At 33.9% G+C, this 16,120-nt stretch overlaps 1 protein-coding gene across 2 annotated transcripts in view; it reads right to left on the bottom strand.

The window, feature by feature from the left end:
- The window catches only part of LOC128226966 (E3 ubiquitin-protein ligase RNF130-like), a 41,309-nt gene that overhangs the window by 15,305 nt on the left and 9,884 nt on the right, over positions 1 to 16,120 (bottom strand). For both annotated transcript variants that reach the window (XM_052937095.1, XM_052937096.1), the window contains exons 2-5: positions 15,080 to 15,342; positions 12,303 to 12,374; positions 10,239 to 10,321; positions 1,412 to 1,508 (exon numbers count right to left, since the gene is read on the bottom strand). In XM_052937095.1, the coding sequence (XP_052793055.1) occupies positions 1,412 to 1,508; positions 10,239 to 10,321; positions 12,303 to 12,374; positions 15,080 to 15,342 (515 nt within the window). The remainder of the gene's footprint in view (positions 1 to 1,411; positions 1,509 to 10,238; positions 10,322 to 12,302; positions 12,375 to 15,079; positions 15,343 to 16,120) is intronic.

Below are 16,120 nucleotides of genomic sequence, written 5' to 3'. Positions count from 1 at the left end.
TGGCTGGAACATAAGTAAAGGCAGTCACAGCAGCAACATGGACTGTTCATGCATAATAATCTCCATGGGCCAATAAATTTGTTTACAAACATTCGGAGTGATATATTTTCTGACCAATGAAAATAGGGCAATATTTTATTACATATGTGTAATACAGTGTGTAATGCATGTGATAAATAATAGTATGTAGGAGCGATTCATTTTCGAATATGCTTGAATCCTTCCATATACACACACATATCAGAACTATGGATCCTGAGCAAAGACCTGAGAGTCCCAACCCTAGTTTTGTGCACACTTTACTTGTAAGAGTGCATCCTACTGACGCATGTCCTCAGGTAAAACAGTATAGGGATACACTGCAAAATGAATCATTGATGTGGGAGAAAATGTACATTTCTGCAGCATGCACAAAATGCTACATAATATATTTAATCTGTGGGACTAAATAATATGTAAACAATGTCAAAGGGCTAAAAATAAGTACAAACATATAGATTATTTTTTTGCACCCTCAGGGACATTTGAAGGAAATAGATGTTTTGACATAACGGGTTTTCAGGAGAAAAAAAACCTAAAACAATTTACCTACTCAAAGGCTCACTAAGTAATTACAATTTGCCCACAGGGACCACATTACAGTTTCATCTAACAGAATGTATTAAACCAATCGACCATTATTTTAAGCCCGATTTTTGGAAAATCAATTAATTCTGTATTTCAATTGCTTTGACAAATACAAAATGTAATAAAACACATTGAAATCATTTCCAAAATAAAATATTTACCCTACCTAACTAGCATGTTTTTTTTGTCAGCATGTAAGGCCTAAAAGAAAATGGTTTGGTTAAGGTTACATCCTAAGTAGGCCTAAAAGAAAATGGTTTGGTTAAGGTTGCATCCTAACAGGTAGGGTTGGTTGACTCTTTTTTTTATAAGGCTTTATGTAAGAAGATTATTGTCATCATTAGGAAATTTTCCAGTTAGTTCAGTGGTTAGCACACTCGCTTCTCACCAATGTGACCTCCGTTTGATTCCCAGCCTGGGCGCATGTGAGTTTGTGGTCAACAAGGTAAAATTATGTTGTAGTAACTTGTTTCATTTAAATGGCATTAAAGTAATATTTAGTATAAGGCTTTACATTTTTTCAGCTACAAATTAAAACCCAGTTTGTTTTCTTCATTTTTATACCAAAGGACAGTATAAAAACGGTTGAATAAGTTGGTAGGGTCAGATAACCCAAACCAATTGTTGTTGTTTTTTAGGCCTACCTGGAACCACAGCATTATTTTCGCTTGGCCTTATATTACAAAGCTTCTACAGAAACAACTAGGAGAACGAAGCAACATTGCTGTGTAAAACTGCGCAGCTCATAACCGAGTTTAACAATTTACCTCTCAATGTTACTTACATGCATGCCGAATGCTCGCAGGATGTCCATCTTACACATAGGGCAGCTACGTTGGTCCAAGAGCCAAGGATCCACACAAGACTTGTGAAACACGTGCCTGAAACATGACATAACAGTGTTGTTAATACGTGACTGCCTTGCCTGAAATGAATGATATTCAACAACTTGTTAAACACGCCCACAAATTAACAATTTCTGACTTGTGAACCACACGCCTATAAGTGTACTGGTAACCAAACATGACTTGTGCGAACCACAATCCTACAAGTTTAGAAAACAATGTTGTAAAATGCGTCAAACTGGGCGTGCTAGTAACACTCTGTAAAGTTCTCTTTTGACTCACTGGCAAGGACAGATTTCTGCATAAGACCATGTTTTGAATGTTATAATAGAAGAGCGCCAACTGCCGCAAAAGTACCTGTCCTTTTTAATGACACCAAGTTTGAACGTAATTGGTTGTGTGCTAAGCCGAAATTTAGAGAGAGGACACTGTGCTTTTATTATTTAAACTTGAGGTATTGGGACTCATTATCATGAAATTGTAGTATGCAAGCTTTAATATTATTATAAACTTTTAGCATTCGCCTTCAATATTATCTGAACTTTCATTTTTCGCCAATCTTGGGCTTGTTTAAGGAAATCTTAATTTCAGTGACTGCATGGGAGACAAACAACACACGAACAGTTAAACCATTGCTATTTTCAATTATTTTTTTACATTAATGCAAAGCAGAGAATTAATTGCTGTACTCCTATTTTGTACTTTTTATTAGCTTGATAAGAAAAAAACACCAGACGTTGACATTCTTCACAAAGATGCCATTACAGCTAATTAGCAGTTCCTTCACTTTATAGACCTGCTAGCTCTTTGGAGATACCAGATCAATAGCAAGGTCAATCATAGAACATATTGCACCAGCTGAACCAAGAAACACATGTTGAAATAAGACCAACTGACCTGGCTGAAGTACGTCATGGTTTAAATAATAGTTCATATATTACAAGTAAAAGGATTGATAGGGACCACAAGAATAACTTCATTTGTAATAAATGGGCTATAATTATAACTATAACCATTACTTTTATCGTTGAAACTCAGGTAAGTAGATCGTTAAGTATGTAATCATGGTTGCATGAATCGACTTGCGTCACGAAGGCTAATTGTTGGAATGGAGTGCAAAAAATACTTGGCTCTGTTTAGCTTATTTGAAATGATGAACTATGAATAACTTTTAAATGTAGTTTGTCTTTTATAAACTTGCATCTTTCATTCCCATAGCTTCTCCATTGTTTTTATTTTCAGCCCTTTTTGGGGCCAATATTCGCCTCCATTCCCCACCTTAAAAAGTTGTTGAATAAAAGGTTTGAAAACAAGTTGAACATTATTATATGAATCATGTAATATTTTTCCCTTTTTGTGCGAAAACGACGCTATATAATTTTCCCCTTTTCATACGCCCCGCCACAATTGCCTTAAAAGTGAAAGAAGACACTCTTCTCAAATTTCTATACTGAGTCAGTGCATGTCAACCAACAAACAAGTGCACAACCACAATGCAATTTAATGCAATACAATATTTCAATATAGTTCATTTCGTACCACCTGTAAGTCAGACTCAACAATTCAAATGGTTGTATCTAAATCATCTCAAGACACAGAGCTGTTTTGACATTCACAATTGTAATATGTCAATCAGATTGTTGGCACTCTCATAATTCATAAGTATTATTATATCAGGATCTCAGTGTAGTCTGGTATTCTTTAGTAATTGTTGCTTTAAAATTTACAAATTTACATTTGATTTTCACAATGATTGTTAAGAAAGTTAGTTTAACTGATGATAAGTCACACTGGTACGCATGCTGTTGGGCAAGAGTGTGGTCTTGTGTTTAGGGGGGTAACCGCAGTGCCCGGAGAAAACCCAATTGTCAAGCTTTATGACCAACATCAAAACTCACACACACTCACTTTAGCAAGTGTGGAAGCATGATAGATATTGGCCATTTGCAATCAACTACTTTATATGTGCACTTAGATTTCACACTTATGTCTCTGCCAATTGGATATCCGGATAGATTCTGATTAAATCATTGGAAAGCTTCCGCTAAATTTGACCAAAGTTCTGTTTTATCATTAATTGGTTTTATTGTGGGTTATTCGTTAGCTTGAGCATGTACGCCGGATTGTATAAAGAAATGCACTAAAAAAGTTTATTTTTGCTTAACTAAAAGTTAGTAAACAATGAAATTGGTCACTGGTCTTACGCCAATAAGCGGTTATACTTATTTCAACCAGCAGGCAACAGTTGTTTACACTTAAATTGACCTTCAGTGAACTGTGGCAGAGTCAACACTTTGCAACTGTCTGGTGCTTCAAAACTTACACCACCAAGTTTTAACTCAAGCTAAGTTTTAACAACAATTTCAAACCATTAACAAATAAATATATATTCGATTATTAATAATGAGAGTGTTTTTACAAAAACAAGCATTGCAACCAGTCATGATCATCCTCATGTATGATTTACCCTAAAAACCATAACAATGATTAGATAGCTCAGGTATTTTGCCAGGAAAGTAATGATCCTTGGAATTGCTTTTCACTGCATGGTTATAGTCACAACAACTTTTTTATGACATTTATTATTGCAGAACAGTGTTCGTTCACAACAGGTAGATATACATAAATTGGCGGGCTTTCAAGGATATGTCCAATTACCCAGAACTTACATGAAAACAAGGACAAACTCATTTCCATAATTAAAGAACAACATAAGAGCTGACAAGATTCTCCTTGCTTGTCGAACATGTAATGTCAAATGTATGTGATAGGGTGATATAATGTTTCATCGATCAATATTAGTTTGTCATTTTTCTCTATTGATCTATACATCAAACTGTACATTGAGCAAGAAAAATGTTGGCATGGTATAACTTGGGTAAGGCTTACATAATGGCTCTATGCATGAGAAATATTTGCACATATGTGAAACAGCTGTCTTTGTTTACATTTGTGCAGAACAGTAACATGAATATATACTTTTAACCCATTCTCTCATAGATATGCCTTTGTACTCCTGTATACATATCCTCATATATATGCCTTTTTACTCCTCTATCTAGATCCTCATAAATATGCCTTTGCACTCCTGTATCCTAGTCCAAATAATTGTACGTTGACGGACTTTTTTTTAGATTTTTGATATGGCAAATCCTTCACGTACAAATTGTTTAGTATCAATAGTGGGTAGTTGTTCCGATCAGGATTCCGGGTTAAAGCATATAGCGTCTATAAAATATCATAAAAACAAGAAATATTACCAGATAATGTTATTTTATATTAGTTCCGTACACAAAAAAATAAATATCCAACTTATAATTATGAGTTTGACGGCTTTTTTTCATTTCATTCTGTCAAAACATAACGATATATACATGAAGGGCACCTGCAAGGCTTCAGGGCACAGTTTTAAATCGCTCAGAACATTTCGGCTATGGTACGATTTTATAACGAGGTCTATCTCGAAGCTTTGTTGGAGGAGGCCGAGCTATTACGATTGTATCGAGTTGTTCCCCTTCACATAATTGTTGTCTGTGTCAGTCAACTTTCGTTTTATTGGAAAGGTAAACAACTTGTTTTAATGCACTAAATGCTTGTTTAGTGCAAAATAACATTTCACTTATATGGTAAAATATGAATATAACTCTTTATGATCAATTTCAACCATAAAATACTTCACTTAAAACAATTTCAATATTTTTAAAACACCCCCGTTTTTTGCACATTCCCGTTTAGACGTTAGGGATTGGAAGAATCCCGTATAACACGTCTATTATTTTAGACTCTCCTGTATCCATACCCTCATAGATATGCCTTTTACTCCTCTATCTAGATCCTCATATATATGCTTTTGCACTCCTGTATCCATACCCTCATAGATATGCCTTTTTACTCCTCTATCTATATCCTCATAGATAAGCATTTTACTCCTCTATGCATAACCTCATAAATGGGATATTTTACTCCTTTATCTATAGCTACATAGATATGCCTTCTTACCCCTGTATCCATATCCTCATAGATATGCCTTTTACTCCTCTATTTATATCCTCCTATATATGCCTTTTACTCCTTTATCTAAACATCATATATATGATTTTTATTCCTGTATCCATATCCTCATAGCTATATATGCCTTTTACTCCTCTATTTATATCCTCATATATATGCCTTTTACTTCCCTATTTATATTCTCATAGATATGCCTTTTACTCCTCTTATCTAAACCTCATATATATGCTTTTAACTCCTCTATCTACATCCTCATAGAAGGCTTTTTAAATCCTCTATCAATAACCTTATTGGTATGCCTTTTACTCCACTATCTATAGCCTCATGGATATAAACCTTTATACTCCTCTATCTATAGCCTCATGGATATAGGCCTTTATACTCCTCTATCTATAGCCTCATGGATATAGGCCTTTATACTCCTCTATCTATAGCCTCATGTCCTCTATCTATAGCCTCATGGATATAGGCCCTTTTACTCCTCTATCTATAGCCTCATGGATATAGGCCCTTTTACTCCTCTATCTATAGCCTCATGGGTATAGGCCCTTTTACTCCTCTATCTATAGCCTCATGGATATAGGCCCTTTTACTCCTCTATCTATAGCCTCATGGATATAGGCCCTTTTACTCCTCTATCTATAGCCTCATGGATATAGGCCCTTTTACTCCTCTATCTATAGCCTCATGGGTATAGGCCCTTTTACTCCTCTATCTATAGCCTCATGGATATAGGCCCTTTTACTCCTCTATCTATAGCCTCATGGATATAGGACTTTTTACTCCTCTATCTATGGCCTCATGGATATAGGCCCTTTTACTCCTCTATCTATAGCCTCATGGATATAGGCCCTTTTACTCCTCTATCTAAAGCCTCATGGATATAGGCCTTTTTACTCCTCTATCTATAGCCTCATAGGCTATTTTACTATGAAGTAATACAACAAGGGGATTAACTAGACTTGATGAGGCCACTTATCTATAAAGGAAGGTGTTAAGCAGGTCCAATTAATATTTCACATTATTCTTAGCGTAAAAACTGATGTTTATAATATCAGTACCGTGGATAATACATTCCAAAGTACATTTATTATATGGTTGGGGGTTATATATAAGACATAAGCAGGTTAACTTCAGTCAAACATTGTTCTGCGTTTAAGAATGGGACAAATACCCACAAAAGGACCCTCTGTGCATCTTTTAAAGTGTTAAGAGCCAATATGGACAAATATGGCCTGGGGTAAAACAATAAAACAGAGCAAATGTCAATGCTCTTTGGTTATATTTCAGTCAAACATGGAACATTACTAAACAATTATTTATACCAGAGTCATGGGTCTTGCTATACATGTGTGTATTGTCTCTGCCAACTTGTGTACCATAAGTATGATTTGAAATTCTTGAATAAAGTTTGAGTTAATACCAAGGGTAAAGTTTTTGCATGACGAGATTTGTAATGACGCAATTTGCAAATCGCGATACCTTGACTTTATATCTTCCTAAATACAGTAGCTGTAAGCTTTTGACTTTATATCTTCCTAAATACAGTAACTGTAAGCTTTTGACTTTATATCTTCCTAAATACAGTAACTGTAAGCTATGTAAATCAAATGTCAGGAACATTGCAATCTGTCATGTCAAAACTCCCTCTAGCGCCCATATAAGCATATGGTTCAGATATAATTTACAAAGCTGTCACAAAAAAACTGACACAGGCTTTATAAAACCACAGAACAAATTTATGACAAAACTTCCAAAGCTGGATCGATATTGCATCAATCTGCAACTGAGATACAGAAGCCCAAGTATGGATGTCAGTAAATGGTTAGCATGGAGACAATGTCTATACACTTTGTGGCTATTTGGTCGGCACGATGCCATAATGGCATTAATTGAGATATCTTCATACAGGAAAAGACCTCCTTCAGTAGAACACTACCTTAACAAGCACTCAGAAATAATATTTCCAAAGGCAATATAAAATTGATTCAGGTCTCACTTCCCGAAGGGAAAACTCAAACAAAAGGTGCTAAAGAAAACACAAAGCTTATTCTTTTACAATAAAATGCCGTTTAAAGCAGATTTCACCACTAAAACCCTAATGAAAGCCTTGTATAAAATTGAAGCTCCATACATGTATCTAGTACATGGACTCAGATCAGCATTATTCTAGTTATTAAGCTCAAGCAAATCATTACTGACCATATTTAGTTTGGATTTTAGGTTGTATCTTATTTTCCATTTTGAAGACTGAAAACCTACGAGTATGGGACCATTTTCATTTAAGGATTTAAATCGTAACTTCAATATTGTTAAATCTGTATAAAAATCACACATAAGCAAAACATATGGTTTTTTATTTCCTCAAGTTTTGAACACTTAAATGCTGACAGATATGTTGAAAAATAATAAAACTATGACACTCTTATAATTTGAATTTACGACAAAAATAATCTAAGATCTTTACTGAAACAGCCCCCTGGTGACGCTTAAGTCAAGTCAAGAATTTATTTGGTAAATTAAGGACTCCGGCCCTTAGTACATTTCAGAATAAGTAAATAACATATACATAATGTTTATAGTTGTGTCATAGACTTATCAAGGAATAAGAGCAATAAAAAAGTTGGTACCCTTTTTTAAAACTTTTTCATCTCATGTATAGATGTACTATCATAGTACATCTATACATATAATACATGAGATGAAAAAGTGCACAAAAAGTATAATTATTCTTATTCCTTGATATAATAAAATATACAATTCAATTGGTATGACCTATTATGCAGTGTTGAGTGCTCTTTAATACTGTCAGAACTTTTCTGTAAGTTTAGAAGTCTAGACAATTGCCGACAACTTTTTTTTATATCTAGAACCATGCATACAAAAGCTTTGTCAGATATATGTTTGGTATACACATTTGGCCATGTTCTCAAGAGTTTGTTTTGGCTGGATATAACAATCACTGCATTAAATTGTTTTTTGCCTTGGTTTCTCATTTCACAAAAATAGTAAAAATGCTCATATTCTTAATGTTGTTACAAAAATGTTCTTTGAATTATGTTCAAGCCTTGAAGTCAGTTTGGAATTTCTTTTATTTTCGATTCTTTAAAAGGGAACTGTTGTTCTTTAATTTTATTTCTTTAAAAGATAAAAAAAATTTTATACATGGTTATCATAAATGAACCTTTTGTCTGACGACATGCTCATTGCCTGAATAGCTTGCCAATGGTGACAGAATACTAAACACTTGAATACATGTTAAAGTACTTGAAAGTGCTTCATTAGTATTCTAATGTTTCAGAGTACCTACTTCATGAAACACAGTGGTCTGTATTTCAAAAAGTACTTTAAAGTCATTATTCCACAACAAATTCAGATACAGAGAAATGATGATGAGGAGAGAAGTTTATTATACAATAATAAACCTTCGACCAAACCAAACCAAATTTCATTGAAGGACTCAAGAACCTTCGAGTCAGGTAAACCAACCACAAAAAGGGCATCTTAAATACAGTCAAAACCCGCGCGATATCCCAGGGCCCGGCCAAATTACTTTCAGCCAAGCGGTTATGCTTACAAAGAGGTAATCAAAACTGGTCCTGTCAATTTGAGCCAACAAGGAAATCAAGCAGCTATTACGCCAAAGGGATTTTGACTGTATAACAAAAAAAAGTGTAAATGAACTCCTGACATTTATGAACAATCACATTAACATAAGTAAAAACTGGATTCTAGTGACAGCATGTTGCAGGTAAAAGAACCAGCATTCAACACTGTCCCAGGCTTCCAAGGACAACAAATTTTATTCATGGCCTCCAGAACCTCTAAGACTGGTGTTATGATGGGACACCATTAATGTTGGTTGGATACAAAATCCACACAAAGTTTAAGCAGAAATTAATTAACAATCAAAAGAAAGATTTTATTTACAGATTATTTTGAGTAGGAGGTAATCAAGTGCCCACTGGTTAGGTACAGTGTAGTCAAACTCCGGATACAAATTTTTCGTAGATGAAATTGATCTACATTCTATTCATTTGTAAATAATTCTTTATGTTTTGGATGAAAAAAGATCTGCATACACTAGATTTCAACCTCTGAAGCATGTAAAGTAATGATGAACATGCAAGCAATGAAACCATGTTGCGTGTTTAATGTTGTTTCATAAATATCATTCCTATTCATAGCATTTCATCCGTATGATTTGGATTCTAAGAGTTTTGTGATGCTTTTAATTTAGCATCTTTATGCCCTTGATATAATGAATTATGTATATATATACACTTCTATTTTTATACACCAATATGGCTTGAAGGAATAAGTTTAGAGTCACCTAAAGAAAACTAACAATTTTTGTACACCAGAAATATAATAAGTAAAAAATGGTCTATACATTAAATCAATATTCTGCTGTGCTTTAGGCACCCAATGGGGATAAAGGGGTTGAAGCACCCTGCAGCAGAGACAAAACTGACTTTTAAGAAGACTTTTAAGGGTCTCCTAACTTTAAAATTGAAACAAACTGGAGTGTCAATACTAACAACAAATAAAGTAACAACCGATAGCAAACAGTTTAAATCAGTAATCTTTTTTTGGCACCTGGAGCCATTAGACCTGCAAAAATCTGCAGATAGACCATATTCCTGTAAAAGACCAAAAGAATTGACCAATGGAACCTAAATCCACAACGTCTTCAGTGAGAGGCAAAGGCTTTACCTCACCCTCAAATAATGTAATACATAGATAAGGACATACTTGCAGGGCAGGACTCGGATGACATCGCAAACTTTGTATGGTTCTATGCACACAGCACACTGGTCAGCATCTGAATCAAGCTCCTGAAAAATACAACACAGTAATCAGAATCACCTTTTCAAACTTGGTTAACATGCTTAGTGCAGTATATGTATATTGCCATAAGCGAAATTTGATCTTGTTGAATGTTGCAAGATATTTACCGGTACATGTACTTAAAGTGCACCAATTTGCCTCATTTCATCATCAGCGTTTTTGTGTTGGGCCTTATTACGTTTATTACTCTTTACTGCAATAACTTCTATAATCAATTTGCTGACTTTAACCACAGGGGTTTCTCATGACCTTTTTTTACCCTAAATCATGATTATATAGATTACATATAGCCGATATAGGGTAAAAAAACATGTGTGAAACCCCTGCAATTATGACAGGAACAATTCAAGTTGACCTTCACTATTGAAATCTTAATTCAGGAAATCCTGTCCGTATGTACATTTGTACATGTAAATGACACAGACTTGCTGAAAACAGAAAAGGTTGAACTTCTTTTAATACTATATCCCTGCCTTTCCCACCTCTCCATTTAATGTGGCTGGCTCCAACCACTAGGGTGTCATGAACAACTATTACAGTACAATATATAGGACCTAACAAAACATGTTGCAATGCAATCTACAACTATCAATGAAATCCTTTTAGTAAAACACATTTCCATAAAATAAAGTCAGTTAAAAACCTTTTCACTCAAAGGAAATCTACCCACACGGCATTGTTACTAATAGCACTGGATTGTATGACCTGGAAAAAAGGAATTGCTGCATTTTTATATCTAAAAACATTCTGCTATGCTAATGCTAAATTAAGTCTGATCAATAAACTTCTAACTTTCTAAAATTATCTGAACATACATGACCATATCAAGGCTTTTTGCAGAACAAAACAATTGTCCCTCTTTCAAAGAAAAATCATAAAACATTTATACCTATTTGAATCATTACAAAGAAAAATCATTTAATATTCTTCCCTATTTGAATTATTTCAAAGAAAAATCATTTAATATTCGTCCCTCAAATCCTTAAACAGTAATTCCTTTTTCAAAGAAAAATCCTTTAACAATAAAACCTCTTTCAAAGAAAAATTCTAAAACAAAACAAATTTATGAAAAGATTTCATGGCTTATACATATGATGAGTTGACATAAATATGCATTGAATGACTATAGTGTTTTATCATTATGATTAGCCATTACTGGCTCAATTTATAACGGACAAATAACACTTAACTCAATTAGCTGAATCTGTTCAGAAGGAATAAAATGTGTATGGTTGAACTTGATCAACTGAATCATAATTTATAGAGCTTACGACACATTGCCATGAAAATTAGCTTCAAGAAAGTTACACTGGGAACAAAAGCATGGCTTGATATGAATCTCACCACAAAAAAGTACACCAGATCATCATTTACTTTGCTGGCAAAAAGTGTCTTTTCCCATTCCATACCAAGAGAAAGACACACATGTAGTTAACATTGTTAACACTGAATAAAAGACCTTATTGCCACATTTGCATTAAGAAGTTAGTTAAGTGTTACTACTGTTCGAAAAAGAACATTATTATTTTAAGAGTCTGAAGCATTTACTGATCATTGCTTCAAGTCCTTCCGTCTCCATCAAGTAAATTTTGATAATTTTGATATAGCTATATCTATAGCCTGTGGTTACCCCCGGTAGATTCCCATATCAAAGAAACCAACTACAGCAATCAGTAATTTTTCATATCCAGGAGCTAACTACTGAAAAGGTGGACTTAAGCACTGACGGTGGTGAAGCGTGTAGGAGCACCCCCACACCTCTACCCCAATATCTCGTAAAATATAGCCCCAATAGAATAAAGGAGGGGTGTAGCCCTCTACCCCAGTATCTCGTAAAATATAGCCCCATAGGGATACAACACAATGTAATGGACAGGGGGGAAGCTGGGTATACCCTGAAACAGTAAGATTACAATAGAATAAAGAAGGGGTTAACCCCTCTATCCCCATTAGATCAGCTAGCATTACCTTGTCTCCTATCTTCACAGAACGCTGAGGGATCTTGGCAATTGCCTTCTTGGCTGCGTTTGCAAGCCTCCTCTGAAATATTACACAAACATTTTTCAGTTATGATTAATGTGTTTGATATATAGCTTGTTCATGCATTATTACTTATACTCATTCCTAACATTTTTTTTATTGTTCACAATAATTAATTCAGGTACGCAGGGAGATATTAGCTGTTTCTATGCCAGTTAGACAATATTTGCAACCCACTCATCATTGAAATATTTGTCTTTTAGGCTACAATCTATAAATTGTTTGTTTGGCTTTTCCCTATCCTATAATCCACATTTCTATGTCTAGGTTAGAAGGCAGAGTTTTTCATGTTTGTTTGTTTTTATTCTTTTATGAATAAAGAAAAAACTAACAGAGAATCTAAGAAGAAAATTGGTTTCTGTGTTTTTCGTGAGTTGGCTTGGGAACGCTAAACAAACAATTCATTCAGTAAGCCCGTATGCTGTACAATTTTACATTTTATTTCTTTTTTTAAATACCACAAAATATTAAACACTTAAGATTGAATTACATTGTGATGCATTAAAATTGACTGTTTTATACTTAACTTGGCAAAAAAGCAATCTAAAGTTATATGAAATATAAGTGGTTGCCATATTAATGTGGGAATTTTCCACAGCAATCTCTCCAAGGACATGAAAACCATCTCCACAATCTTGTGCAGCTTTATGCATGCAATGAATAGGCCACAGAGTGTGGATATTGATTATATGGGCTATGGAAAATACTTGCTTTTGTTGGTTATAAAATAATTAATTAATTATAGAACATTTTGTATCATGAAAATGAGAAGGGTGAGAAAACAACAATATGTAATAAAACCACAGCCTCTCTATATTTACTGAATTGTTCAAACTTAGATTTGCAATTGGGGTTACGGTATCTACAGCCTGCCAACAAATCGTGATAACAATAACAAAATCAGTCCATCATATAAATAGGTAAACTGTCAGAGCTTAATAAAATATGGAGATCAATTTAAATAACAACCTAAATATTCATGAAAATAACATATCTCCAGTGTTAAGTACATGTAACCATACAAGAATAATCAATATGATGATGAAACCACCTTGATATTCACAGTATGGTATACAGGTACATTAATTCCTGTCTAGACAAACATAATGTAAACACTGCCACATATTACACAAAACTACTTGGTACTGTAAATAACACTAAGACACATAATATTATATCACATTGGTTTAGCTATAATCATGTAAAATAACATTGACTAAGCTAAGTCTATGTTATCTAATACCAATAATATCAGGTCAACAATTTGGTCTAACATTTGCGATTTGCATAATGCCAAAGACAAACTGTTATTTTAACAACTTAGACTGTATAATTGACGAGAAATTGACTAGATTCAGCAGCAGTGTTAAAGTATCAATTTTACCTATCACTCACAAATTTTCAGTATCATTGAAAGTAGAGTCAGTACAATCAACAAGTTAGACCCACTTTGTATAAGCAATAAAAAAACAACAACATTACAATGTAATACAACATTAGAACTGTGTCAGAAGGAAAAGTTAGAGCTTGTCTGGTGTTGTTTTCAGATGTTCTAGAGATAGATTAGGACAATATCCAAGACAATATGGGCCTTGCTATACAAAACACGAGTTTTTTAACTTCACTATACAAAGCATTGCCACACAAATCCAGAATTATGCGCCTCGCTATATAAAACACGAGTTTTTTACTTAACTATACAAAGCATTGCTACACAAATCCAGAGTTATGGGCCTCGCTATACAAAACACGAGTTTTTTACTTACCTATACAAAGCATTGCCACACAAATCCAGAATTATGTGCATTGCTATACAAAACACGAGGTTTTTACTAAACTATACAAAGCATTGCCACACAAATCCAGAATTATGTGCCTTGCTACACAAATCCAGAGTTATGGGCCTCGCTATACAAAACACAAGGTTTTTACTTAACTATACAAAGCATTGCTATACAAATCCAGAGTTATGGGCCTCGCTATACAAAACACGAGGTTTTTACTTAACTTTACAAAGCATTGCTATACAAATCCAGAGTTATGGGCCTCGCTATACAAAAAACGAGGTTTTTACTTAACTATACAAAGCATTGCTATAAAAAGCAAGAGTTATGAACCTCGCTAAATATATATGTGTGCATAATTATTGTTTCTGGCAAAATGTAAAACAAGTATTATTAGAATATCTTGGTTTTTGAGTCATTGCATATACATGTATCCTTTCCAAATTACAGTTTAACATCAAACCACAATGTTAAAATAATTCTTCCGGTAAATAGTAGTTTTTTTAAATAGCAAAACATTTTGTCAAATGAATTTGAAATCAATTGAAAACCATATCTTGTTTACCAAGTTAACAATTTATCTCATTAAATCTAAATGTTATGATATTGTATCTAACATGAAAGTAAATGACGGATTAGAAAATTTCTGTTATCGCCACAAGTAGACTTAATACTCAAAAATGAGCTGTAACACATGAAAGTTTGACCATTATCCCAACCCCTTTGATCAGTCATACATACAATGAGTGATCAAGCACTTTGTTGGGTATTCTTCAAAAAAAACAATACAAGATTGTTACAACAAAAATTCTGGGTTTTTTTCAGTAATATTTAGAAAGCATTCAGCTGCAGCGTAATTGTATAAGGGAATGCTGTTTTGGGTTAAGCTTTCACTTTACCATATAAAATCAAGGTACTTACACTTAGTCGTTCCTTAGCATTAGTGTATCTGCACCTCTGAATGTAGTAGAAAACGAGCCAGGCAAGGGAGATAATGATGAGAACAATAAACGATATCGACACAAACAGGACCGAGGTGTTGCTGAGCTGGCTTGGATTCTGGCTCTCTTTAGGGTCCTTTGCCTCAGGAGTCAAGGTCACATTGACTTTCCCATATTTCAGGAGGAGTTCTTGAAGCCTGTTACCCAATGTGAGGCCAACGTATATGGCAACAACATCATGAACTGCAATGACCAACACAATATGTTATTTTATGTATTATGTAAAAGTTAACTTACAACTTAAGAATTACAATACTTTTATTTGTTCTTGACCTCTGGGGTCAAGGTCATATTGATCTGCCTGTACATCATCTCTCTACTGCAAGAACTGAATTAACTACATTAAGAAATAAAAGCAGTTATTGAGTTCTTCCAATTTGTTGAAACTCTAGAAGGTTGTTTTTTAATTTGAGGTCCATTACAGTATTATTGCAACAACATTGAAAAACGCAGTATCTGAAACCTAAACATTAGACATGACGTCAATGTTTCTGTCAAAAATGATTTTTACAGCTAAGAATCTATTTCATTATCAAACTTGAAAGTTAACATAATAACCTGAGTTGATTAGTGATTTAGATTACAAATTGTCAAATTCATAAAGAAAACATAAGTATTGTAAATCACTAAGTGTAAAAGTTACTCCAACAATCAGAGTTATTAAAATTATACAGGAACACTGCATGTGAGTGTATTATTTCAATCATGAATGCAGTTGGTGAAAACCCTGATTTATACTATTATGTCAAGGGCAAGGTTTAATAAGCAATTTATTGGCACCTACTGATTACATAGTATGTTCCATCTATTTGGTACAATACTGTTCAAATTTGAGAGTTAACTTGTAGACAAACACAAAGAAAACACTTGTCATCATGCGCAATACTTATAACTACTTCACTTAAATGAGTCAATTAAGCTTATATGTTGAATCCGTTCAATACTGTTGTAATGACTGTAT

This window comes from Mya arenaria, chromosome 3 (assembly GCF_026914265.1).
Source record: "Mya arenaria isolate MELC-2E11 chromosome 3, ASM2691426v1".
Lineage (NCBI taxonomy): Eukaryota > Metazoa > Mollusca > Bivalvia > Myida > Myidae > Mya > Mya arenaria.
The sequence above is the reverse complement of the archived record's forward strand: the minus strand, read 5'-3'. Positions and strand labels throughout refer to the sequence as shown.